Source organism: Syngnathus acus, chromosome 8 (genome assembly GCF_901709675.1).
Source record: "Syngnathus acus chromosome 8, fSynAcu1.2, whole genome shotgun sequence".
Classification (NCBI taxonomy): Eukaryota; Metazoa; Chordata; class Actinopteri; order Syngnathiformes; family Syngnathidae; genus Syngnathus; species Syngnathus acus.
In genome coordinates this window covers 3508415-3535851 of record NC_051093.1, presented here as the reverse complement: position 1 = coordinate 3535851, position 27437 = coordinate 3508415, and the positions used below count along the sequence as shown (strand labels likewise).

The 27437-nt window shown below is 43.8% G+C and overlaps 2 protein-coding genes and 1 long non-coding RNA gene across 4 annotated transcripts in view; 1 reads left to right on the top strand and 2 right to left on the bottom strand.

Annotated features, from left to right (window-relative positions):
* LOC119126399 overlaps window positions 1-27437 on the top strand; it is a 155263-nt gene that overhangs the window by 116153 nt on the left and 11673 nt on the right. For both annotated transcript variants that reach the window (XR_005098639.1, XR_005098640.1), the window contains exon 9: window positions 1566-1652. This is a non-coding gene — a long non-coding RNA (uncharacterized LOC119126399). The remainder of the gene's footprint in view (window positions 1-1565; window positions 1653-27437) is intronic.
* Window positions 4392-6711, bottom strand: LOC119126382 (myeloid-associated differentiation marker-like protein 2). Its single transcript, XM_037257636.1, has one exon. It carries the CDS (start codon window positions 6020-6022, stop codon window positions 5111-5113), a length of 912 nt encoding a protein of 303 aa, XP_037113531.1. The 5' UTR covers window positions 6023-6711; the 3' UTR covers window positions 4392-5110.
* notum1a (notum, palmitoleoyl-protein carboxylesterase a) lies at window positions 7728-14218 on the bottom strand. Its single transcript, XM_037257597.1, has 11 exons — window positions 13750-14218; window positions 11440-11492; window positions 11232-11327; window positions 10535-10595; window positions 10389-10447; window positions 10207-10309; window positions 9935-10126; window positions 9763-9860; window positions 9533-9680; window positions 9407-9454; window positions 7728-9318 (listed from the first exon to the last, which is right to left on the bottom strand). Exons 1-11 carry the CDS (start codon window positions 14094-14096, stop codon window positions 9015-9017), a joined length of 1509 nt encoding a protein of 502 aa, XP_037113492.1. The 5' UTR covers window positions 14097-14218; the 3' UTR covers window positions 7728-9014.

The window sequence follows — 27437 nt, the reverse complement described above, 5'->3', positions numbered from 1 at the left end:
TCCCTCGACTCTCGTGACTCTCTCCAAACAAATTCCCTGCTAGCATTTCATGCATTCTTTTAAATAAATGCTAGCATGAAGGAAATTAAATGAAACATGTGCCAATTGTGGCCCAGGAGAGCCCAGATTTGTGATTGTGTCACTTGAAGCATGCAGTTTAAATCCTGGCTAAGTCTTTCCTCTCTTTTTTTTTTCTTAATTTATCATTGTTGACCCACCATGGACATGCTTCACTTGTCTAATTGGCTCCCCGTAAGCTCATTTAGCCGACATGTTAAGTAAATTGTGGTCTGTTATGAAAATGAGAGTGCAGTGCATCCATGTTGCGTCTGATCACCTTTTGTTGTTGTTGTTGCAAGTTACAATTTCAACTTTGTCATGACCACTCGGTCTTCCGATTCATTCCTGCCTTGACGGAGTGCTTGTTATCAGCTCACCTTGCATCTTCCTCCTCAATCAAAGCCTGCAGGCATGAATCACGCGCCAATATGAGAAAACCCGACACCGCCCATACAGCCCCCCCTCCGTCCTCTCTTTATTTAACATCCACACACGCCTTCAATTTGATCACAGACGAAAAGCAATGGCGACTTTTGCCGCTGTTGACATCGTAAATCTGAACCGGATTAAAAGTGCTGCTTCACTGTTGGCGGAGCACTGTGGGCTCATCTATCACCTGTGGAGGAGACGTGGGAAACAAATCGACTGTTAACATACTGCCATCTGCTGGAGGATGTTAGAATAGGCACAAGGACGTGCCTGACAACTGTGAAGGAATTTATTCGATGTTATATTTTCTTATAAGTGCGTAACACTGACAAAAAAAAAAATCTTTATTGGCGAGGACAATACGGACAATATTCATCTGGGCCAAGGCCGAGAGTCAAGAAACTATCTGAAGAAGACAATAAATATTCAATTCATATTCTGTCTGTCAATGGGGAAAAGAAGCGTCTGTATCCCGACAAAAATAGAAATACCAATTGAATTGTTCCAGATGTTCACCGTCAAATCTTCATAACGCTAGCATTAGATTTACCCGTATTTATTTATTTATTTTTATTTATTTTTATTTTGAAGAGTATATTTTTGCTGCAGGCAAAGGGGACATGTCATTGAAGATGGCTAGTTTAATTTAACTAATAATTTAATTACCCTTTTATCCTGTCTGTTTCCATCATATTCACACAAGTTTGGGGAAACAAAAGGTTCAGTTCTCCCCTTTGAAGCTCATTAGAGTCCATTTTTCTCAGCGCGCTGTCATCTGTAAGTGCAAATACGTCAGCTGAGAAGTAGCTCGCCATCCCATCTCGGTTGGATAAATTCCCAGCTGGCGGCCTGAACCCGAACAACTCCATTCCGCCGCGCACTCGTCCGATGCGCCCTTTGACCCCCGGCCGCTGGCTCGCAGCACTCGCTCCCCCAGATGTCGTCACGCTAAAGCGTAGTGCAAGACGTGACTGTGGATTGTTCTGGTCTTTTCTAGATATTTTTGGATGTATTGAAATATCATTCCAACCTTACACGTTTTAATTGGATTCTCTCTTGTTTTGTTTTTTTTGCAGGATTTTGATCATGCAGAGCATTTTTCATCACCCAAGAAGTGTAATGATGATGACGCACTAGCCATGCAAGGATTTCAGCTTCTTTTGGTGTGTGTACACACAGCAACACGCACACACATCTATAATGACATTGCCCGCCCGGTCCGATGCCCCAGCAGATTGAATAAGCGAGCACCCGCTGTGCTACGAGCGAGCTGGCAACTTGCAGATTAAATAAAGCTGTCCGGTCCAGACCCGACCGAAACGTCTCGGTGCAGACGGAGATGTAATGTTTGCATCTCAGAGAGTGCTGCAATGTGCGAAGGGTGCGCATCCTAGGGGCCCCAGCTGGGTCCAATTTGGGGTCCACAGAGGTCACGCCACAAAGGGAATGAATAGCAAGGAAATGAGCTTTTCGCTCGCGAGTGAAATTGACTGCGGAAGCTTCTCAAGGTTGATTGCTGTCTCACACGATAAAAAAAAAAAAAATTACATCTTGTTTTGACCCTCGTTGAAATTAGCCAGTGACATGTTAACAGTGACATGTTAACATTACGCTTCACTGTTGTTGAAACAAGAGCTATTTGAACACAAATGGTGGTGCAACACATGTAGACAGATAATATATGTGTGTGTGTGTGTATACTTTAGCAGAATGTTTGATGATTTCAATTGTTGGCTGTTTTTATATTTTGGCTTGCAGTGATCAGTGTGTCACAAAGCATTGTTTTGTGCCCGTACGTTGGTGACGAATGGGCTCCATTCAAAGCGGGGAAAACGTCAGCCATTTATTCCCCGCTCGAGAGCTTGTTTAGCCCGTGACATGTCCGCCACACGTTTTTTCTGCCATGCTTGGCTACAGCTAGCTCGAAAACGTCGGCGTCGTGTTCTTGGCGTCGTGCACGCTATTGAGCAGAAGCCTTCAAGGATGGCTGTAATTACCGTTGAGGACCCGCCGAGCGTCAGCCGACAACCAGTTCACGCCATCGTGCGGTTGTAGCGCTAAAAAGTAACATTAGCACTTTGCATATAAACAAGTGTGAGTGCAGTTCAAGGACACGGGTCTCTTCTCAATCAATAAGTGCTAAAGGTCCTAAATGAGCACATTAGTCATGTTGACTACTTTGCCGCGTGCTTATTGATCAAGGGACAATGTCAAGCGCGTTGACGGACAAAGACAAATAGGCCAAAGGAAAGCACCGCTTGCCCGCGGTCCATTTGGAACGATGTCGGCCGCTCCCGGTTGCCCGCGTCGTGCCTTTTTACACTCTCTGTTAATATCATCGAGCGGCGAGCGCGCCACCGTCGCCGCTGTCGATACGTGTCCGTTCTCCATCAGAGAACTTGGCGGGGAGGGAATTCAATTTGCCTTCGTTCATTCTGAACTATTTTGTTCTCCTGGCTGCCGGATGACATCTGCCTGCCGGAAAAAGGAACCAAGAGTGTCATCCTCCTCTGCAAGCGTCAATACGGACAATCCTGCATCACCCTGATTTGAAACCCTAACCCGATCTTAAAATCAAGTCTGGCTCCAGTCGCCAATCCGTTTCAGTACTCAGCTGTCAACAGTTAAGTTGTTGCTTTCAATTTCCTGTTTTTTCATGTGCCCAAAGGTGAAAAGAGTCAGCAGCAAGTAAGTGCAGGTGACATCGCTTGAGGGTGAAGCACGACTTTGTATTTTGGCTTTGCACTCATTGTTGGGTGGTGTGGAAAATAGGTTCCAGAGTCCCTGTTAGCTAGAAAATCAATATGCTCATATTTCATTGATTAGGGTGCACAAGCATGTATTTACGTACACACAATCATTGATTCAAATGCACAAGTATATATTCTAAGATAGAAATCACTTGTACAATTTATCTTAGAATTTTTTGGGAATGTGTTTGAATAACTTGTAAACATTCGTAGACGATACATATGGCTCAAGGGCTCTAAATGATGGTTTATAATTATAACTACCGCCTGATGTTTTCTTGAACGGCTTGATGTTTGTTTGTACTGCCGGAGGTTTTTGTACGATTAAGAATGAATGATGTGCGGCATTTTGGAAGTTGGAGAGAGAAAATAAATGAGTTTGCGTGGAATATGGGAAAGTGAACTTGGGCATGGAAGATGATAAGGATAGCAAGAACATTAGTAAAAAAAAAAAAAAACATGATAGTCTGCAAGAACTGGTACAAAATGATAAAAAAAGCTGATTTTGTGAAGAACCAATGACTAACTGCTATAGTTTGAATGTTTGAAGAAAGATGTTACACGACGTACATGTTTTGAAAGGAAGCTGAAACGTCAGCAATGATTTACATTTCAACAGGTAAGTTGATTCAAAACCCAGTTACATGTTTACTGAGTGACTGCATGGCCAATCAATTTTCTGTTGATCAAATTAATGGTGTCCACTTCCAAAGCATGCTATCAAATTGACCATAGCTAGTAAGCTAACCATTATGTTTTGCTAATTTACTCAAACACAACCTAACCAGACATACATGCCTGTGAGCATCTCCCCCCTCCCAAAAAAAAAAAAAAAATATATATATATATATATATATATAATATGGAAGTTTGTTTCCCAGGCAGTCCCTTATGAAGTTGTGTCTAACCATAAAATCCTACGTGGCATTTACTGCAACATGAATGCAATAGGAGCAAATATAAATTGCACCAATATATCAATTCAAGTAATAAAATACACTCACTGTACGCAACAATTAATTCCACCAATACTTACTTTTACTTTATAGTAAAGCAGTAGTAGTAGTCGTAGTAGCGTTATAGTAATAAAGATTTTAAGAACGGATTATTGGAATAGAATAGATCATTAAAAATCCAAATAAATGATAAAGATTCAGGTTCTTTGTCAATGTTATAATTTATTGGTATTGACAAATACCCTACAGAGAAGCAAATGGTTATATAAATACTCAAATTAATAATATAGACAATCGACTGCATTCAGAAACACAATAGCGTAAACATTCAGTGGATAGCAGAAAAAAATGATGCTAATATGAAAGTTTGACAGAAGGGTTACAGAAAAATGATGAGGGAGCCTGAATGGAAAAGGCTCAGTGCAAAGTATTATGTGTACATCCAAACGAGATATGCCTTTAGTTTTACAATTACATACATTTGTTCAAACTTAGCCGTAATGGCGCAATACTGATATTGTAATCATTACCAAGGCAACAATTATGTGCGGTATGGTTATGTAATAAACACTGAGCTGTGAGAAGCAGCATCCAGACCAATACAAACAAGCTGAATGAGTATCAATAAACTTATCAATTTATTAGACACGTTAACAAGCACTTAGCGTAACCAGCGTGAGAATCAGGTAAAATCTTTCAAATGAAATCAATTGAAATGTATTTATATAGCCCTTAATCACAAAAGAGTCTCAAATATGAATTCTTAATAATCTGTCAGGAAAATCTATCCGAGACATCAGCTTGCAAGACTTTCAAATTTGGCCCGATTGTCACGATGTCACATCCCCCTTCTTGGCAGTGGGCATAGTCAGCAGATGAAAAAGAATGATCCTAACAAATATCTGATATGGACATTCAGACAGCAGCATTGGAGATGAAGCGAATCCTTTGTGAGTAGATCAGGTCAACAAAGTAAAGAATGAGGTTGACGTTGGTGAACACGGCTACCACCATCTTGCTGTCCCAAGGGCATTTTCCACGCGGACACACCTCCGGACGCATCGTCACGCTGTACTTCTTATCAAAGCTGAAGATGGGCCAAACCAGTGCGGTGCTGAGGTAGAGAATCACAGCCATGAAGGTGTAGACGACGACGAAGCGATCAAAGGCGAACCGTAGGGAAGACGTCCTGCCAGATATTGTCACCATGATCACAAGCACAGTTATGGAGAAGCACAGACTGTACACCACCACACAGTACTCAGTGGCCGCGTAGTTTTCGTACTCGCTGTAATTGTCCAGCGCTCCGAAAATAATGCATGCCACAAATCCCTGGACCACCTTAAGTAGACCGGACACCGTTGCCATGTATCCCACCACGGCGCCCGGTTTGGCACGAGTTATGAACACTTCGGCGGCGTACGGGAAGACGCAGACGCTGGAGACGACGGTCACGGCAATGCGGTAGGCTTGCTCCTCACAGCCTTCGTCGGGGCAGTCCACATCCAGGAAGTAGACGGGGTACACCACGGAGGCAGTGATATACATGAGTGTCGCCAGCATGGCGAAAGCCACCGTCAAGTTGTCCCACGAGATGGGCATGCAGACATGGAGTCGCGTGATGTCCAAGCTGAATATCACCAGGGTGACAGCAAAGCAGAAGCACCACGTAAACATGCAGAAGTATCCATAGGTGGCGCTGTAGCCTGCGTTGTGCGACACAAGGGCGATGATGGCCGAGCCAAAGAGCAGTTGGCACATTCGCGCCGCACCTAAAGGTGACAATACGGCCTTTTTATCCAGGTAGTGTCCACCGTGAGCATCCATCACGTATGAGCGTTGGACCACGATAACAGTTAAAATCCTTCCGGGAACAGCCTCAGCCTCGTTCTTGGTTGCCTTTTATAGGTAGACCCTAATTACAAGGGTCTGAAGTTTGTTTCCCCCAGAGCTGGCATTACAACTTCACTCTCAAGAAGCCTTTACTCTGTGACTTACAGTATGTCGAGTAAAATGAAAAGAAGTTACCTCAGATTTGCTGTACTTGTCTTTAAGTAATACAGCAGAGGCATCAAATACCTTGAGGTTTGTCAAAGTCTGGCCATCAAAATCTTTCTTGGCTTGCTCTCCTAAAAACTTCTCCAGTGCATTTCAAGGTCAGTCCTGTTCCGTAAGCCTTCCTCGGATCATATCGGTGAATCCAACAATAGCCTTCATTGACAAACAGGTGCAGATGTTTGTGGTCCTGTCAGTCAAGTTCCTCTACGTCCTCTTTGTAGCCCGCCATTGAAAAACTCTGAAAATTTGGTCGTCCTACTTCGTCGCCGTTTGTCTTTCGTCTGACCGCGTGTCGTGGTGTATAGCTCAGGATGGCTGTTTAAATGAAAGTTGCAGCCATGCCCAGGGTTGCAGGCCCCCGGCTAGCACTATAAATAGCGGCTCTGTATTCCACAGCAGTGTGGGAGGCTACATGTGGCAGGCGGTAGGGGAGTCGTCTTTCTTGGGAGGCTGAGTCAGAGCTCCTGCCATAAGGAACTGGCATTTATACACCGTGTAATGACAGGGCGGAAGGCCGAGACGCCCATTAGAGACAGAAATTACACACGATCCAACGGGAAAATTACACAGAAGCAGTGATAGATTTGAGCTAGGAAGTTGAACGTGAATTAGTAGTTTCCAAAAATACTTACCGTACTTGTGATATTTGTAGTCTTCCTTGTTGAATTGACATTGAGTACAGAGAAATCCTATCAAGAAATTGCTCACACTGCTGCTATGTTTTCATAAATGTGTGAAGATAAACAGCTTGAAGGTGCAAGTCTTTCCCTGCATAGAAACAGAAATCGGTTTGGCGAAACTACAAAATAGTCGAGCAACAATGCGCAGTTAAAACAGGACATATCATTTTCCAGCTCGCTACACTGTAGTTATGAGAAAATCCTTTGCATTTTAAAATTAACTTTACTGTGTTTTGTTAGGATGCTAACGGCTAACATACGTACAGTGTGGCCAAGGCCAAATTTATTAGCTTGTGTGCTAACTGCGATAGCGAATAATAATCAAAATCTAGCTACGTAAGCCAACACAACAGGAAGAAGCTAACTTGAAGGACCACAGGAAATGTGTGAAATACAAATCCACAACTACCAGTGTATTTTACAATGGAGGTCCTTTATTAATTGTCACGGTACCTAGCTAACACACCAGCGCTAACTAACACCTCATTAGCAACCGTTTTAGCCTGCATAAAACTATTATACCAGTGCATGGCAAAATTCTCTGGCTAATAAGCTAACAGCTCAACAACTTGGAGGGAACTCATTCAATTACGACCTAGGGTGATGGGCCAAATTCTTAAAAACTTCAATTCAAAAAGTCTTACTATCTGTACGTTTTTACGCTGGTAATCCTTTGGTGGTCATTTACTGATCTCAAATTTCTCTGACAAGGTAAAAAAAAAAAGCTATAATTCATAAAATTAATATGTATTTGAGGTGGATCATCAAAAAATAGGAGAGCAGGGTTTTTTTTCCCGTTGTATTTATATTTTGTGTCGTTTCTTTTGGGTCTAATACAAAGACATGCAGTCAACACAAAGAGGGGAAAAAACAGCCATGTATTTACAATTTTACAAAGAATCACTTCTCTGCAAAAAAAAAATAGCACTTATAAATATGATTTACATAACAAATAAATATGTAAATAACCAATGTAGTTCGAGTTTCTCCTGTTAAAAATATGTTACAGAATAAAATTACAATTAGTAATACCGTTCTTTCTGTAGTCGGTGTGAGGAAACACGTCCTTAGAAAGACACCAGCCCATACAGCATTCCCATTATATTAAAAGGTGATCTCTATTATGAAATAAGCATGGCGTGACAAACACTTGAACTGAAAGAACCTATACAAACACACTAACCATGTACAATACACATTTTCTCCCTTTAAATGCACATTGCATTGATCTGAGAACTGGTAAAACTAGCGAGGAGCCAACTACAGTATATTCTTTGGGCCTTGCGTGTTGTTCCACTTGTGCTGATTCAAGAGGTACACTTTATATTAAATGGCACTGTGGTGTGTGTGTGTTTGTCACGTTGTCATGATGACCCTAAAATCCCTCCTGTGTACTAAGTAGTTCAATTCAGTTTATGGGGAAGGATGCTGATGTGAAACAAAGCATCAGAGAACCCTAAACTGTATTTCACGTTTGAATATTTGTCTACAGCACATGACCCCGTAGTCCTCCGTAATCAGTTCATAGACACTCGTATAACGCAGTTGCTAACCAAAACAGCAGCTCAGAAGTACAGCTGCACCGAAGCAGATTGTCCTAAGATTTTATCTGCATTGTAAATGAGTTCTGAGTTCAGTAGACTCCGACATGTGGTCATGCCACAGTATGCTATCTGGGGAGCTACTCAATTTGTTACTTCCTGCCTTGGTTAATTGATCTTGGCAATTAATTTTATTTCAAACACCATATATGGGTATAATAGTTCAATACTATTCCAGGATTGCATTTGTACAAATAAATGCATAAGACCTCTTCCCCATCTGCGTTTTAGTAAACATCCCCCGCCACTATCTGCTGAAAAATGGTAATCTGTTTTGTTTGAGGGTTTTTTGTTTTTTTTTGCCTTGAGGTACAACAGTAAACGGGATGTCATAAGGGGGAAGACTAAGGTAGAAAGAGTGGTAGGAGGTATCAGGTGTGGACACTGGCCAGAGAGACCTGCCACAACCCTAGATGGGCTTTAGCTTGAAGATACTGTTAAGTGTGTTTTTTGTTGGTTTGTTGCTTTGTACGAGTCTCTTTAGCTGCCACTGCTCAGCATGCCCAGTAGTTTGCTGGGGTCCATGCCCTGTTGCTGGGCCATCTTCTGCACATCAAATCCCATGTGCATCAGGAACTGGATCACGTTCATTTCTTGGCCTGTGAACTGGTCTCGGATGGTGGGGCAGGTGGGGTTGCAGTGCGGCCACGGGCAGCTGTCTATCAAATGTACAGGGCAACCTTTGGGCGGGGCTTTGTTGTTCCTGTTGTCATGGAGACTGCGGTCCCAGCAGTGAAGTGCCCGAGGCAAGGAAGTCCCTTTGACCTGCACGTCCGTCCAGTAGCTGCGAGACAACAGACACAAGAGGGCGCTGTCAACTCACAAGAAAACCCAGCAAAACTATTCTGTACTGTGTAGCGCTTTAAACTCACTTTCTTGTGATGACTTCATGTGAGAGGCATGCTGGGGCGAACATAGCTCTACAATGAAAGACATTTTCAATCAGGCAAATTTGTAGATGCCACAATTTCATTCTCCATTTCTGGACCGTAACTTACGGGACATCTTTGAGGGTGTTCCTCAGCTCAATACCCAGATTTTGGATGTAACGCCACTGGCCTTCCTGCACTGGCTGGCCCGTCAACTGAATGTTGTCTACTGTCAACTGGGCTTCGTCAAACAGCCACTGGACTACAAAGACTGGGCCTGGAAATTGGCAGATACATTCGTTAAACCAAACCGATCATGTACTCTATGCTTCTGTGGCTACGTGGACACCGAAGCGTACTTTTTATGGACGGAAAGACTCGGTAGCCGAAAAAACAATTCCACTCCTCTCCTTCATGGGCTTGTTTGCATTTCTCCGGTACCACTCCTCCCCAGTACCTGGTGATAAGATCAAATATAGATCAGTGACCAATTTGTGACGACAAAACCTGGTGACCACTCTGGGTGCCTACTTGATGCCCCTCTTGATGGTCTCAGTGGGGGCACAGCTGACTGCATCCAAGCAGTCCGTGAAGTCATACTGCTTGTTGTCCAGAAACCAGCCAGAGTCGGCCAAGCCGCGCACTTGTATCCCAGTGTGTCCCAGACCCTCCAGCAGCTCCGCCACACGGTCCACATTCAGCAGAACCCCCGTTCCACCGGCACTGCATGCAGATGCGACGGATTCTGATTACTGATCACAGCACGGTTTGGAAAATTCACCCGGTTTCACTTGTGAACGTACCTGCTCCCGGCTAGGAGCAGAACCTTGGCGTTTTCCAGACCCTTTTTAAGCAAGGCTTTAACGACCTCTTGAATTATCAATGAGCCCATAAAAGCGTAGCCACCTGCACACCACAGAAAAACAACACAAGGAATTTGGAGTTTGTTTCTCTTCGTGATTTCCAGCATCCAGTAACGACTTACTGTGCTCTGTCTTGGCAGTGGCGCCACTCCACGCATCGCTGGAGCAGTATGGGATGTACCTGTACAGACGAAATTAAAGTCATTGGTTGTTGAACCCTGTGATTTGAAAGAATTAAAAAAAAAAAAACATGAACACCATAACGTACACCATGTTGGCGTTCCACCAGTGAGGGTTTTCCTCCGGCAGTGGAGACAGGATCCCAGTGCCTGTGCAGACAAATCACCATGTATCATTAGCCATTCCGGCACTCCCAGACACATCCTCTTCCTCATCATCGTCATTACCACATGAATTATAGTTATTACACAGCAATGAGAGACGGAGGCGTCCACGCTCTTGGAGCTACGGGCGCCAGGTCGACATTTGCTCACAGTCTGAACAGTCGAGCAAGGCCGGTGTTTGCGTTTCTGCAAAACTCACCTGGAAGTTGGTCTTCCACCTCGAGTTAGTGAACTGATCTAACTAAATCATCTAACTGTGAGTCCCCAATTGAATTTGGTCGACTGATCAACTGAATCATCTGAGTCACCGTGACTTTGCCATCTTGTCTACATGAACTGATTCAATTGCGTCAGCGTTGTTTCACATGGGTCCGCCAAATTGACAGCAATCCAATAAAGCAGACTCATCTGAGGCTTTGGTGTTTCTAGTTTGCTGTCATTCTGTGACTACTTGGTAGGAACTAGTTTAATAGTGACCTCAGAAATGGTTAGCCTGAGGATTCAGGTTACGACCCACTTGGTAGAAACCATAAGCGCCATTGAGATTAGGTGTTGTTCCTCATGGTGTAGGACTTTGAGGTTTGTTTGGAAATGATTCCAGACAGGTGAGGGGAGGCTGACCTGTTTTTGTTTGCGGCCACTTGGACGAGCTCATCAGCCTCCTCATGGTCTCATATCTGCTGTCGCAGTTCTCTTTGTTGAAGCAGTACCAGCCGCCTGCACAGAGGGTTCACTAAGACTCAATTCATAGTTCTTGAAAAAAATATCTCTGGATGAGCAGTATAGAAAGTGGACACATGGATATATACGGCACATGGATTTTACTTACCCTCAAGGAATATCAACCAGCGTCTGCTTCCTCTGGATTCTTTTAGGTAATACCTGCGGGACATTGAAGAATACACCATTGTGTCATGTACAATCTCCAGTTACATGATACCTTTTAGTTTTCAACCAGCATGACAATATATTTTAAACAGACACATTCCAGTGTTGATATGGTTCACTTTCCACTTCTTTGGGGGAGATAACCAACTGCTGTAATACCGTATACACTATTGTCACTAAGTCAGACTCTTATCTTGAATGTTAGCATCCTGTTGCTTTGTTGATTCCTATCTTCAGGGGGAAAAAAAGGTGACAGCAGCCTGCAGCAATGGCAAAAAAGGTGACAGCATTGGAAGATCACTGATGTTGCTTATCTCAATCGCCCCTATGCTGCTTACAAGCTGAAGAGTAGAGCTGGGATTTTCCTTTGAGCTCATTCTTGGGCGGTGATATCACGACAACGCCGATGACCAAATCGATTGGCATTTTAGATTGTTAATCGTAAAATCGCTCACTCGATATTTAGACCGATGTAGTCACATGCAACAAATTCCTGGGCAAAGCGGACGTTCTGAAGCAAATAATCACGGGTGTGTCGATGAGGTAGGCAACTACCCGTGACTAAACTCTTGTGACAGCCAAACACGTTTCAGTGACTGCATAGAAATCCATTTGCTTAGATGCTGAGTCACACTTTGGCTCGATTTCATGACTTGATACTATCATAGTAAGCCACAGTCAGTCATGTTCACTTCCAAGCTTTTTATATTACCAAACAAGTCTCGGATCAAATTCCTTTAGTTGAATTCTACATTTCCACACATAGTAAAGGATTTTTTTTTTTTTTGGTCAGCGAATGTGAGCTGTTGCATTGAGCATCTTAACAGACAACCACCACAGTGCTGAATGCAAAAAAAAAAAAAATGGCCATCTGCCAGTGAACTGTCCCTCTCCACTGTTACTCCTGCTGTGTCTCTAAAGAGCTTAGCGCTTTAGCGCACTCCTGTTAAAGAAGGAATTACGCAGAATTATTATTGTTGAAGCCAGACGACGCATCATCACCGGCTTTTCAGTCGTCTGCACATCGCTATTGTGGTCCAGAATGTAACAGGGCAAAAAATAATAATACTGCCGCTATCTATGCAAATATAATTATCACAGCATTTTCAGGAATTTAGTATGGCACTTAAAGCATTTTATAAAAAACATAAACAGCCCCTGAAAAGGCCTTATAACAATTTTATAACATAGAAAGCAATAAATTAATAAAAACACTGCTATTTACTTGAGTGTTAACATCATTATGCATTCAAAGAATGACTTAAAATAATTACGTGTCCCATATTTCATCTTAAACATCATACAAATTACAACAGACATTATTTTATTATTGCACATGTGAATTAAAAAAAACATTAGCTTTGGAAATATCGGAACAAGAAGAAGCAACCTAATCGGGCATTTCACTCTGACAACCGGTAGCCACAAATGTGCAAAATGTTATTCTTTCCCATATTGCATTGCATTTCTGCAGTTTAGAAACTTTTTAAGAACAAGTATTCAATCAATGTACATACAGAAATGTACAAAGCCGATATTACAGAATTAATAACAACGGATAATATGATCCTAAAAAGCATTTGCGGATCAATAAAAATAATTTTCAGCATCTTACTTTAACAATTTGCAATGTAATAACGAGTTAAATTTTGGGCCCCCAATCCACAGGTTGGGAACCACTTTTCTATAAGGATCTTAAGATTTTACAAAATTTGCAGGAGAGATGGCTGGCTTTGGGAATTGACTGTAGAATTTTATAGATTCAAGATTCAAGAATTTTTATTCGCCATGTTTGAACGTGCCAAACAAGGAATTTGACTTCTGTACATCACAGCCTCTGTTCAACATTTAGGTGACTAACAACACTCAGGACGTGTGAAAAATGACAAATATTCTCAGACATCCCCTGATCTTAAACTCCCAGGAGGGCAAGGAAAAACTCAAAAACAACCAAATAAAACTTTCAGTGGACGCGCGTTTTGAGACTCGATCCGAAGGACCACAGGATGGGAAGGTCCCTGATCCACAGTTAAGAGAAACCTGTTATATGGTTTATGACATTCATGATGGGCAAGAAAGATGGCACGACATAAATGATAATTGCATGTAATAAAAAGGCATTTCAGGTTATCAATAAAATGTAGCCATTTTTGCAGCCTCACTTCATGATATCCTCCTCCAGGGTCTTAAACCTGTAGGTCACGTTGGCGCACGCATTAGGCAGATTTTTTGCAAAGTTTCTTTGACCTACCCTGCGGGGCTTCCGTCGTTGCATGTGACCGAGACGTTCTCCAGAAAGTGAAGCTTCATGTCGTGGTCGAGCTTCTGCGCCGAGCACGGGTACAGAGACTGCGCCAGGTTCTTCACTTGCGTCATGAAGTTATCCATGTTCTCCTCCACGGCGGTGAAATCCAGTGGGAAGCTCTCGGTGGCGTCACCCCGGTTGCCGCTCGCCGCCCGGTATGTGGGAGGCGGCGGCGCGCGTCGCGGTTGCGGGTTGCGGCCACCGCGGAACCTCCGTGCGCACAGCCCGGCTCCGGACTGCATCACGACCAAGAGTAGCGGCAGTAACGATGAGGCGAATCGGACTGCTGTCATATTTATCCCCTGATAGTTTTTTCCCCCCTTTAATTGAGATGCAACCCCAAAACAATTTGACTTTTAAGCTCCGTTTGACGACCCGTGCAATTGTCGCAGACGTTCCTCTCGAGGTTGGTGCCATGCTCTTGAATTTTATTCAAACTTTCCCCCCTTGGGTGCGCGTCCAGCCAATCAGCACTTGCGGGGCAGGACTCAAAGCACGTTCAAGCGTGGCAGAACTACACCCACCCACCTACCACCACCCTCTTTTTTTATGTAGTTAAAAAACACACACACATACTTCTTTTGATCTACGATGTTCTATTTGATGTGGTGGCTTTTATTGGCCTTAAAATGCCCGTTAACCCTATTGCAACATTGATTAATTATGAAGTGACAATACACATCTTGTTTGTCGGATGCACACATCATACTAAAGTAAGATTCTTTTTTTGCCATTTATGGGAATAACGATCCATGCTAGTGATTTGGATTTTCTTTTATCCCCCATTTCCCCCCCGCAACACTGATTTATAAAGTGACGAAACACATTGTGTTTGTCAGATGCACATTTACGTTCAGTAAGATTAGTTTCGTCGTTTAAAAGGGGAAAGAAAAAATTGGATCATTTTTTTTTCCTTTTTTTTAAATCCATAAAACCTCATTTTGCTATTCTGACGTCAATTTATACAGTGACAATCGACAACATATCACCTAAACGTGAGTTTTGTTTATTAATTTAACATGAGAACTTATTTTTCCTTCTTTCGTTTTCTTTCTTTTTTTTTTTAATCCAGACAAGGCCTCCGAAGATCAAAGCAGCCATCACCCCCACCATCTCCCACTCTGTCTCTCTCCAAACCTTCCCGGGCGACTGTATATTCGAAACTGAGCAAAGCGTCCTGAGCGTAGGAATATGTCATTGCGCTCCGACCATTTTCATTTTGGTCTACATTAAGTGTTTTTCGAAAGCTGGGACAGGCTCCACCCATGACTCTGAGGGTATGACGTTCAGGGCTGCATGATTGTGTGCCAGGTAGGATGGATTTGATGGACTCACCCGCAGAAGTGATCAGGTCTGTAGAAGTGTAGGCTTTGTCACCGATTGAGTCAAGTCACTTTGACGTCATCCCCAAAAATGTAAGCCTGAAATCACTCGCAGATGGATCGCAATTCAGACAAATGCCCTACCATGAAGGCACCGGGATCTTTTGACCGGCGTGAGTGGCAGACGCCTGCGAGGCAACTGATTCATGACTTTGAGGCCATTCCAGTTTCTCTGATGACAAAGTTGTATCAGGAAATATCTTTGTCTGCAGAAGACCTGTTAAAATGACTAGAAATGATTGAGCTTTCATGCCGAGCCTGTGTGTAGCGCTATAATGCTGTCACATAAATAACCAGAAAAACGTAAGAACCGTAACCAAAGCGCAAGGATTTATTTGAAAGTCCCTTTCAGGCGAAACTCGACAAAGCGGGACATTGTCTGGAGTGCAAGTTCACACAGCTGTTTCGGCTAACCTCACTAAGATAATTAGATGCACGGTGACGAGGACAATTGCTTTGGACACAAAGAGGCGTGGACATCGCGTCTCGGGTGTTAAACTTCACACTCAGATCACGGCCGGTGGGTTTATATCTCTGTTACTACGCTTTGCAGCCATTTGGGAAACTGTCAACTCTGGGAACGGGTTCAGAGAAATTGCCTGATCCGTTCCGAGCTAAATCAAATTGCTCTCCGCTGATCAAATTTGGGATTCTTTGGAAAACACTTGCCTGTGTACCTTATTTGAACTCCTTGTATTAGGCCCCTCTGTATTAGGCCCCTGTAATTGTCTTGTTCCTTTTTAGTCTGCCCCAGGGCCACCGCCTCCCGTTGTCTGCTTGTGCCACAAACACAAATGTAACCATACAAGTCGGCAGGGATTAATCCTGGAATTAGGTCATTTGAAAATGACCCAGCTGTTCTGATTGCAGTCCCTTAGAAGCGCCCCCGTGCCCTCTCCCGGCTCTGGAGCCCCCCGCCCCAACGCCAGGCCTCCTGTGAAAGTCAAAGCCTCGACTCTTTCATCTCCGATCAGTTGCATGTGCCCCTTGCAGATCCGCAGGTTTTACTGCTTAAAACCGCGCTGGCAAGAGGTGATCATGCGACCGTTGCCGCGCACCCCCACAACGGCGGTTCCGCTCGCACACCTCCATCATCCGTCTCGGCACGGCTGTTAGCGTTGATGCGCACATGCTGTTGTCATCGAGGGTCCGTCCGGCGCGGTCCGTCGAGTGCGGCGAGTTGGAACTGTTAGGTCAGGTTACATCAAAGAGATCAGGAGGGATCAGTCTCTTGAAAGGGACAGGCTCTGGCTCAAATCATCAGAAACAGGTGGAGGTCCTCAATGGGAGAACAAAGCGGAGAGCACCATCCATAAAGCATTTATGTTTCATGGAGGAGTTCCTTTAAATTCTTTTCAATTGAGAGCACAAACCACACAAAACAAGAATGGAACAAAGTGCCTTGGGGATTGTGGGACTCTTCCATACTGCTGAGTAAACAATGCAATTAATCAGTCCAAGATATAATGCCATAAAAAGTGGGTAAGCGTCACGATGAATTTTGTTATTGGACCATTAAGAATTTAGCAATTCTAAAGTCAATCATTCAAAAGACTGTCTTAAGTGACAGAAGACAGGTCACATAAAAAATCGGTGCCTAATTCACAAATGTTGAATTAGTCAGGTGTTCACTGTTATTGGACTCCGACCTTTGCTTGAAAATGATCATGAGCAAATGAAGTCGACGTGGGCGGAATTCCGTAGATTAGCTCGTTACCATATTGTCAGACCTAGGTTGAATAGATTTATTCGGTTCTTGAATGGGCCCAACCTCTAGCGACCCAAGAAATTGTATACAACCAATTAAAAATCGAAAATCCCTCTAAGAACTGAAATGCACTTCAAGGCCATCCGAACACTGAGCTTCTGTTGGACGTCACCTCGTGGCTAAACTCCAGATGCGGGTCCCCTAAATTTCACGTTGAAGCTATTGTCCAAAGCCACCCAAAACAAACATGTAGAGAGATTCCGGCCGTTAACGCACCATTGAGCTCCTTTCATGTGCCTTCACCACATGTCCCTGACATTAGCCAGAGAGATGCTGGACGACCTTGATCCTGACTTAAATCAAGAGGTGCCATCTAAGATGTGCATGCAAATGGGGAGTACGAGAGAGTAAGTGAGGCAGGAGACATCTGTCGAGCAGGCTCTCATTTCGTAAGAGGGGGCCATCTATTGGTTGCAGATGATGCCCCCCGCTTGATAGGAGCCAAGTCTTTCAAGACCGGACAGCTTGCATTAGGGGGCTCTGCGGTCAGCTGTTTGTTGTTCACGGACGCAGAATGCCGGCTGTTGCCTCGAAACGATGCCATGCAAAGGTCACTTTGAAATTTTTCATCTTGAACTTAGTCAACAAGATGAAACCAATCTATTCTATCGATATCTATGTACGGCTCTCTTTAAAATCTGAGCGTAATTCCTGTTGAGTTTAACATTTTTAATGCCTCGGGAAGACTTCACCGAGTCAGGATTCAAATATTTGCTTGAGAGTTTTGGTGAGAATTTGTCATCTGTGGACGCTCTGAGCTGGCCCGGTGGCCACCACGAATGACTACATGCTGTGCTTCATTATCCTGGACACTTTCTTAACACCAAGCAGCCGTTTTCTTTTATCCAGACAGGCGAAAGATGAAGCTACTGTAATCAAAGACGACAAAGATCAGTGCCAGCTTTTGTGCTACCTGCTTTGATGTCATTTTCTTTTGGGCGGGGGAGTACAGCAGCTGACGTGGTTTGCCAAAGAGCAACCGTCGTCGCCAACTGTCTGACAGGCGGCTTTTCATCAGCGTGACATCACTCTGCTACTTGATTACTTTCCGTGGGCTCTTCCAGGCCTCTGATTTCTTTTTTTCTTTCGTTTTTTTTTCCTCCCTAGAGGAATCTTAAACCATCATTGCTGCCGTCTTCTCGACATCTGACGCACGCGTTAGCATGTTTTGCGTACGCAGAATATCGACAGTCACAGTTAGCAGTGTTGTTCAATGAACTTGTTCATATTTGGGTCAAAAAAGTTTTTGAACTTTTATATGTAGGGGGACAAACATCTTACTTTGCTACTCCTGTCATCAAACGTTATATAGCTGCGTAATTTGAAGCTTGGCAAAAGAAAAATCTTTAAAAATACCTCAGTTGTTTTGGGGGTAGCTTTCTACTTCCTGTTTTGATTCCAATGCTGTTAGCTTGATAGGAATCTAAATCAGAGCCAGTAGTGACCAACATTTTGTGAACAAAGGACTTTGCTTTAAATCTCCCGTGATTGGTGTCGTCCATCTGTTTGTAATAATTTGATGAGACGCATCGAGTGAAGCTACGTTATCTTCTCATGCTAACTGGCTGGTGGCCAACTGGCTGGCTGCCACATGCTTGTCGCTTTGAATCAAAAGTTAGAATGCCTATGTTGCCATTTAACGTTTTACATTACATTTGTGCTTGATTTTGTTTGATATGTGTGTGACAGTTCACTGTTTTATTGGTTTCGATGAAAAAATATTAGATTGGTTAACTTCTGGAACAGCATGGGGGGCTAGTTGTTAGCAAGGTGGGCTAGCGGTTAGCATGGCTACCTCATTTGTCTAAGATCCATGGGTTAAATCTCAATTAGGGCTGTTTGTATGGTCTAGCCATGTTATGAAATGTGGGAGAGGAACCGCATTGTTGCTGGTAGAATCGCTTATTATCAGACGAGATTATAAAACAGGACGGGGAAAAAAAAGAACACCTCCATCTTTCTGCTTCGTCGGTCCTTTCCTTTGATTCGTCTTCCACAGAAGAGTAAGCTGTGATAAATTACAAGGCAGTATCTGAAAGTGTTTGTTTTTAGAGGAAACTGCAGTGTGCTTTGGATATTTATAACCGTGCTCCCGTCTCAACTCCGTGTATCTGCTTTACCGGATCACTATCTATCTTTTACCTGCCTCCCACATCATAAGGTTGGTCGTCTTCAGGATTAAGAGGTGTCTGAAGTACGATTGACCGGCTTGTGGAGTTTTCCAAAGGGGGAAAGAAAAACGGTTTGAAGGGATTAGAGAGCATGTTTGTTTATTCTCAGATGAGAGGATGTCGAGAAGGACCGTGGAGAGGTTGAAGTGGGATGGACGGTGCATGATTCATGTCAAACTCTTTGATGTTCTCCAGCGCACATCCTCTCGCAAAACCACCAGTAGGTATGATTATCATTGCGCGATCTAATTACAAACACAGACTCGAGGTGTTCTAAAGCCACCGAGGTGGAGGAAATGTTTTTCGCAAAGAGCCAACCAAAACCGTTGATTCCGAGAAGATTTTTTTTTTTTTCGCGGTCACCTTGGCTCGGTCAATGGAAACATTTATTCAGAAAAAGGTAACCTATCTTGTTTTGAAATGTGCTTGCCTCCCTTTCTCCTTCGGCAGGAAGAAAGTGGTCGGGAAGGAAGAGTTACTCAGGCTTTACTCATTGACGTTCCTCGGAACGTGTCATCTTGTTTTTTGGGGCGGTGACTAATGAGAACATTGGCTCTCAGGTTTTCCTCTCGTCAGAATTGATATCACTGGAACCAGAGGGAACCACTTGTAAAAGTTGGACGCAGTAATTGTGATGTTCAAGAGTCTCCACTTGGTTGCTTTGGTCAATTATCAGTCTGCTCTTTGAGTACAATTTGTCTCTTAACCATAGCCATACAAGTGGATAGCGTGTCTGATGCATTCAATGTGGCGCTCTCTGTGGTATTAAGAGCCTGGAACTGCGACATAACTTGAAGTTCTTAAGTTTTCTAACTTTTTAAGAAATACAAAACATGACCTTTGTACAAATTAATATTGTCTTAATTGCTTGTCCTTTATGTACAACAATCTGTTGTCCTGGATGAAAACCCTTGAAGAATAAATCCAAATTCCATCAACGTGAGCACCCTCACATCTGGAGGACAGGTGTAGAGCCAATTCTCACGTGTCAGAACTTTCTCCCCAATTTACTTATTTCAAGAGCCCCACCAAAGCCAGAGCGAGGCGTCCCCGTGGCACCAGATTAGACACGGCAGAGGACGGGAGGCAAAACAACATTTATTCCCGTGAACCAAAGGCAGGTAGAGGGGAGGACGACTGCTACGCATCTCAAACCGTTTTCGGGCCGTCGCTTTGAAATGATATGTCCGTGGCCCTGAAGTCATTACGCCTTCAAAGCTAATTAACACATGGCTTTTGTTTGGGCCCAGATTATGTCGGTACAGATGATTTGGGGGCTGCGGGGATTGGGTCGGGAGGGCGGCACATAGATACCAAGGGCAAGGTGTGCTTTCATGTCAGGAGGAAGTGCTTGACTCCTGACCCCCCTATTGAGCTCAAAACCGGGCTGTCGACACGGCTTCCTCGCGTGCCACGTTAAAAGATGACCACTGGGTAAGAGGCGGGGAACCTTCGGAGCCAGCTGCCACCGTGGCTGGCTCCACGCTACCCTTTCGCCTCTATCTTAATGCTAAGTTGCATAAGATCAAGAATCTATTTATGTTCTTAACCCAGGGGGTAGAGAAAGCGCAGCATCAGAATCTAGACAGGCCTGGAGAGCAGTCGTAGCCGCCGGTTTGTTTGTCTTCGTCTTGTGCGCTACAAGGCACTCACTATGTCATCAAAGCCTTTACCTCGGAGCCACGCATTTCCATATGGGTGTGCCCGCGTTTGAAGACCAGTCCAATGTGCCACATCACCTTTTGAATCCTCTCGCACCACAGCACGGTCAACATAAAACAGCATCCTTTTGCCCTTAATCACGCCAAGTCTGAGGACCGATGAATGTGCTTATTTATTTTTCGCTAGAGTTTACTCACAGTGATGCCATTTAAAGCACATGTGCCTCAGTCCGAGTGAACCCCGCAGTTTAATATGCATTACCCCGAGTCGACACTGGGGTCCGAGGGTCAGCAAAGTGTTTGATGATGCCGTTTTATTGTTCCAGAGGGTCAAGATCTTCAAAGCTCTCCTTCTGTTCTCTGCAGGGGCACCCGGGGCAGCAGCTGTCGGAATACACACAGCTTTGTGTTTTTTTATATACACGCGAGAAGAAGAAGTAGCTCGAGACAACTCTCGTTTTTACTGCGGTGATGGGGTGGGATAGGACACTAATATTGTTGTGCCCTTTTGTGCATGATGAGTGGGGAGCGCGTGAATCACATCAGGTGGGACGCATGACCAATATGGAACCAACAGTAGGTCGTTAACTCATTCACTGCCATTGACGGATATAGACGTCCAAGATTCCGTTTAAAAGGGCTGCCATGGGTTAGGGTTGTACGCACGGGTTTTTCTGGTGTCTCCACATTGCGGGTAGGTCGAGATCACAGGTGTCAAACTCAAGGCCAGGGGCCAGATACGGCCCACCACATCATTTTATGTGGCCCGCGAAGACAAATTGTGCATCCAAATTCATGTTATTACTAAAATTGCAAATTGTCTTCACTTTTAAAAATCATCTCTTTTAAATATTTGAACAGTTTTTACTAGTCTGATTTGAAAAATGGTTATTTGTCAGTTTGCTTTGTAGCTTATACTTTATATAATATGAGGCATTCAGACATTTGGGTTGACAGTCATAATGGTCCTCCGAAAGAAGCTATGACTACAATGCGGCCCTAGACAAAAATGAGTTTGACACCCCTGGTCTAGATTGTATTCCCAGTAATCGACGGGGGTTTACCGTACTTCATGAAATTTTACGGAATCTTAACTTTGGGTGATGCTACTTCCTGAATGGCCGCGTCCCTCTTGCTTTTTCACACCAAACAAGCATAAGCTGCCTTCATGACATGCCAGGCCTTTTCATTCCAAGTATCCCAAACACTTCAGAAGCTCGGCGGTTTTGCGCCTTTGATTGCCGGAATGTTTTTTTGGACCGGCTTTCCTGACTTTGGGTCAAAACCCCAAGCCAACTTATTTTCCAACCTTAGCGACATAAGTTGAGGACGTGATATTTTTTTCATACGCCGGCATATCGCAGCCACATAAAACACGGCCAAATGACAAGTTTGTTCCCACTTAACCCTGCGGAGCTCATCAGTCGCTTGATTGCAAGTCCAAATCTTGTGATCATTAGTGGTACCGCAAGTATATTGTTCGCTTTGATTTTCACTGTTTGAGCTGGATTTAAATCGGAGTGGTGCGACGAATTCCAAGTCTTGACAAAAATGGAGCTGTTTTATGTCCGCCGCTCGCTGGAACACCGTTTGCCAGATTTTTCTTGAAGCTGTCATTGCGAGGCTGCTAACAAAACGCAGAGCACGTACGGCCACTCTCGGTGTACGACAGCAAATTAGCTCACATTTACACCAGAAGCTTTCCCATTTAGGTGCTTTATTTTTCATTCATTTGGGGGATTTTTTTGATTAACTCATTCACTGCCACTGACGGCTATAGACGTCAAAGATCTATTTTAATTGTAAATGAGTTTATATGAAGTATTATTTTTCCAAATAACAATCAATGCTTTCTCAAAACAATGACTTGAACTGATGTTCAGTCTTTTTTGAGATTTGGTGGTTTCAAAGCGTTCCCCGAGCCGGACGACACAGTAGCAGGAAGCGGTTTGTGCTCAAGCAAAAGACGCTTTACTTTGATCATTTTCTGCTGCTCTTTGATGCGGCCAATAATGATGTTTAATTGATTATGTAGAATGAGCGAGCAGAGATTTTTTTCTCAGTTTTTTTTTCTGGAGGGGGGGTTCGTTCACTCCGTAAGTTGATGGTTGCATGCCATATTGCCCCATTCCCTTTCTTCTTCTAAAACAAATAAAGACGTCAAACATCAAAGCCCCTCTCGGTTAATAAAAGGAGACCTCAAATATTTTCCATTATGTTTGACATGGTTTTGGGTTTCGCCAGCCAGCAAAATAACAAGGCAAGAATAAAAACGATGCAGTTCTTCTTTTTTCGTTGTTGTTGCTGCGCTGTTCTGTGATCTTTGTCGGCTGTAATTATTCAAAGGTATTCTCCCCGTCTCCGTACTCATCCATACCGCCGGTCGTTATGATAGCCAGAGTTTGAAACAACAATGTACTCCTGAGCTTTGATGGCAACGGCGAGTCCATTCGGTTCGCGTCTTCGGCCGGAGAGTTGACCTTTCACCCGGGCCGATTACGTCCATGGCAGAGATAACCGTAAACGCGGCTCCCTTTGATTATGCGGGAGGGAAACACAGTGATGCTCCGGCACGGTGAAGTCAAAGAAACACGGGTAGAACTTCCTGCTGGAAAGCGTGTGAAAATAGAGATGCAAACATATCCCGTCCATCCATTTTTAAAAATCCCATCCAACACCAGCTGCAAGTTGTGTGCAGCCCACGAGTCTCTTTCAAAGCCCCAAATCCAAATGTGTAAGTTATACTTCGTCCCGTGACTGTGAGAATCGTTCCGACTTTTCTGGAAAAACACAATTTGACAGGAATACTCAATTTGACATTTAACACATACATCCGTGACGGGATCGTACACTGTGTCTGTTTTGATACTCAGTCCAGCCCGCCCCGACCAACAATACCCCCTCACTCCACCCCCTCCTTTGGAACCTCTTTTATCTTTATAATATTTAGTCCACATGTCCAGATGGCATGTGCAAAAAAAAAAAAAAAATGCACGCGTAATATCCATTCTATCATGTCAACAAACGTAATGTAAATACTGGCGCGCTCAACCGCACAAGATGATGAACTCTTGTGTCACAAAGCTATTATCGTGACACTTTTGTTGAAAGCCGGAGCGGAGGCCATTAACTGTCGGCCACTTTTGACACTGCCGTTTAAAGCGTCACGCCAATGATGACATGTCGCTGGAGCTAAACGAGAGCAGAAAGTCATCACAGGCTCTCATGTGAGGCCCAAATGAAGATGAGCGTACGAGCGCTCTTGATTCCCCTCATACTTAACCCAAATTATGGCCTTTCTTCTTTCTCTCTGTACTTGCCGTGTTATTTTCTTTCTGCTCTTCTGTCGGAGAGCGAGAGAGAGAGAGAGCGAAAGAGGACGAGCCTCCTGCTTGACTCAGTGTTGCACCAGAGCTCAGAATAGTAAACACAAAGCCTTGTAATTTGCGCCGTGCTTTTGTCATCCTCGGCTTTAATTCCTCTTTCGGCGAGCGTCACATTATGAAGGGCGGGAATCAAAGGAAGCTGTGGAATGCTTCAGCGGCAAAGATAAACACATGAATGGTGCAGCCTGTGGCCTGAGTGTTTTGCTCTTTCTTGTCACATTTGTTGGATTGGAATTAAGAAATTTGGATCACTTACGGGGCGTGAATTTATAAAAAAATAAATAAAAAACGATTTACCAACATTTTTCAGTGAGCTTTACTCCATTTTAACTAAAAAGGGCAGCTATTTTGGCGCCAGCACTCGTATTTTGATTAAAAAGTTTCCATCCAGGAGTAACGATTCAATTTTGATTCTAAAGTGATTCGTTACAAATAAAGAATCCGTGAATTTGAAGCAAAAGTCTTCAGTTATAGAATTTATTGGAATTAAACCATGCTGACACCTCGCATGTCAAAAATTTTGATTCAAGACGGTGACTTGAAAGAAGCCACATCCTTTCATGTGATGAACTTCTGTTGGATTTTTTTTTTTGGGGGGGGGGGGGGGATCATTGCTCTCCCTCTTTGAAGTGAGTACCGGTCTGTTTTTCCTCAGCCGTAGTGTCACCATGTCGCTGCTCATCTGTTTCTTCTCTCTGATTGGATGGGATGGAACCGGCAGTCCAGATTGAATTTAAATGGTCCCCCCCCCTCCATAGAGCAAAAAATTCTAACAAACGATCATGAAACACATCAAAATTCATTTTATTTTTTTAAATAATTGGCCGACAAATGATTTGGTTTTGAAAACTCTCACTAACGACCCAGGCTAAACATACATACAAAGATGCACTACGTCAACCAAAATGGCATCATCTTGGGGTGTTAAATAAAGAGCACAAAAATAGTTGAGGATAGCTTCTACGGAATTGGCTTTTGCCCCGGAAAATATTGACCTTTTGTTCAAATCCATTCCTCTAACACAGCCTGACAGCCTTTATAATGGCTACTTGAAAGGCAGGCTTTGATTTTCCCTTTCCAAGCAATACTTTTACTGATTCATGGCTCTTTTTTTATGTTGTTATTTCAACTCCCCGAAATAGTCGCTAAAGTGCTATTCCCAAACATTTAACATATAAACATTTTTACTGCTCAAATGTAATTTTGTGGACAAGACAAAAAAAGGGCCCCACGTTTCTTGATTTGCAGATGTAATAACTCGAGGGCAAGACAGTCCGCCACTGGATTCGGGATGCTGTCTGTCCTCGCCACGTGCCCGTCCGACGGTTTGTTGCACTTTGAGGTCCAAGTGTCAAAACAGAGGATTAGCCCAGAAGGCAAACTTGTCATTTGGCACAGAGAAAATAAAACGCCATGCCTCCGTAACGTCTTCCTTTACTTTGTACGTTCCTCTGGGATGGTGCTGAGGACTCTCCAGCTGCCGCCCTGCACTTTGGTCCAATGTCAACATTCTCGCCAGGGGGGCAGGGGGGGGACCAACAACAATCCTGGCCTCTCACCACCAGGCGCTTTTGAAATGCTAACTTAAGAAAACAAGCTGCCTAATGGGTTTGTCACGTACGCTCACTGGCCTAAAGTAGAAGTCCTTAATAGATACACACCTGACATCGTGACCCCAAATTCAGAGCCCCGTTGTTGTTGTTTTTTTTATCGACTGTCAGTGCGTTGCTAATATAACAATATGTTTATAATTGCGGTTGTAATACGGGCGTGTGTGGTAGTAAGAGCCATCTGTAATATTTTCAATGTATTCTTTTGGCCAAATCAAATTTCTTGTGCTTTTGAGGATCATAAATAAGAACAGACATCTTTATTTTGGAGGCCACGCTGGGATGGGGCATATGCGAGCAATTGAAAGACCATAAGGTGGTAAACCACGAAATTAATAAAGCACCACAAGCAGTTGGATTCCAAGAAGTCCCGATTGCCTTGAGCTGGAGTACCGTTGAATGCTAATACAGCACATTCATACTGCGACAAATATTGAGTCAAGTTGCCTTTGAAGCCAGTCAAATTTTGAATTGGAGCGAAATAATATCTGCAATAATTAACAGATCCCTGTAGATGGCGATATTACATCGCTTTGGATTTGATAGCTGCGCAGCTTTTGATCAGACCCATCGTGTCAACCAATCAGCTCCCTCCAGCCACTCGTGTGTTGTCCAGGTGTACTTCAATGTCCCCCCTAGTTTGCTTGTATTGGGCTAGTTCCTGGGTTTCTGGGGGGGTTGGGATCATTGGTGAGGTCGTCAGTTGTGTTTTTACATTTCTAGCAAGTTTCTATTCGGGACCCCTTTGTGTGTGCATGTGGCGGCATCGCATCCCCTCTGTTCTGCGGGACATCTGTGGCTTGCGTGATGGGCTTTGTGGAACGGTGCTCTGTTAGTGCGAGTTAAAGAGGCGCAGTCACGAGCTCTAGCGGAAGAGACGCCACTGGCGCAAGAGGCCTCATCTATTCTGAAGACGCACACAAACACCGTACCAACAAGTCTTGGTTTGCCATTAGATTTTTTTTTTTTTTGCAGTTGTGTAATGAGGACATGACTAGAACAGGTGTGGGCAAAATATGGATCGGGCGCCACGATTATTCATCAGCTACCAATAACGTTTTTGTTGATACACAGGATTAGCTTCACTCATTACAATTCACAACAGAGTGCTTAGAATGATTCAAACACGTTAAATGCAAGATTGAAGGAATTTCTAGCAAGTAATGGCTGTTTAGTACATGAGACAACAATCGCCTGTCTTTTTTTCATGGCCGGTCTATGAGATAGGCTGGCGGGAAGCAATGAGGCCTTACTTTCCGCATCGTCATAGAGAACCGTCGGTCATGGACCCCCAGCCAAAAGCATTGCTTTCTTCTTTAGATCAAGCCCCGCCCACCCTTTCACAAAAGGTTGACTGAGTCATTTTTGCATTGAACGCCAGTGAAAGCGTAACCTCCCTGGCAGAGGTACTAAGAAAGGCCCTTCCTCGCTGAGGGCGTCGCGAAGCTGCGAATGAGTCGTCGCGTCGTTTGCCAGGATTCCTTTTCGTCTTTATTAGTGCTCGCGGCACATGTTCGATACATCCTGGCCACACCGTCTTCTCGTTTATGACGTGTGCGGTCTGCGGCAAAAGCTTTGCACGTCAGCCAAAATAACATTTGTCTAGCTCTGGGCTGGTTGATAACTGCCTTTTATGGTTAGCCAATTATTTTATTT

Excerpts from the sequence above, each read along its gene's own strand:
- LOC119126382 (XM_037257636.1), bottom strand. The coding sequence starts at position 6,022 with ATGGATGCTCACGGTGGACACTACCTGGATAAAAAGGCCGTATTGTCA.
- notum1a (XM_037257597.1), bottom strand. The coding sequence starts at position 14,096 with ATGACAGCAGTCCGATTCGCCTCATCGTTACTGCCGCTACTCTTGGTC. Across the intron at positions 10,310-10,388 it reads CACTGCCAAGACAGAGCACA|GTGGCTACGCTTTTATGGGC; the intron begins GTAAGTCGTTAC and ends TGTGGTGTGCAG. Across the intron at positions 10,127-10,206 it reads CTGCTCCTAGCCGGGAGCAG|TGCCGGTGGAACGGGGGTTC; the intron begins GTACGTTCACAA and ends ATCTGCATGCAG.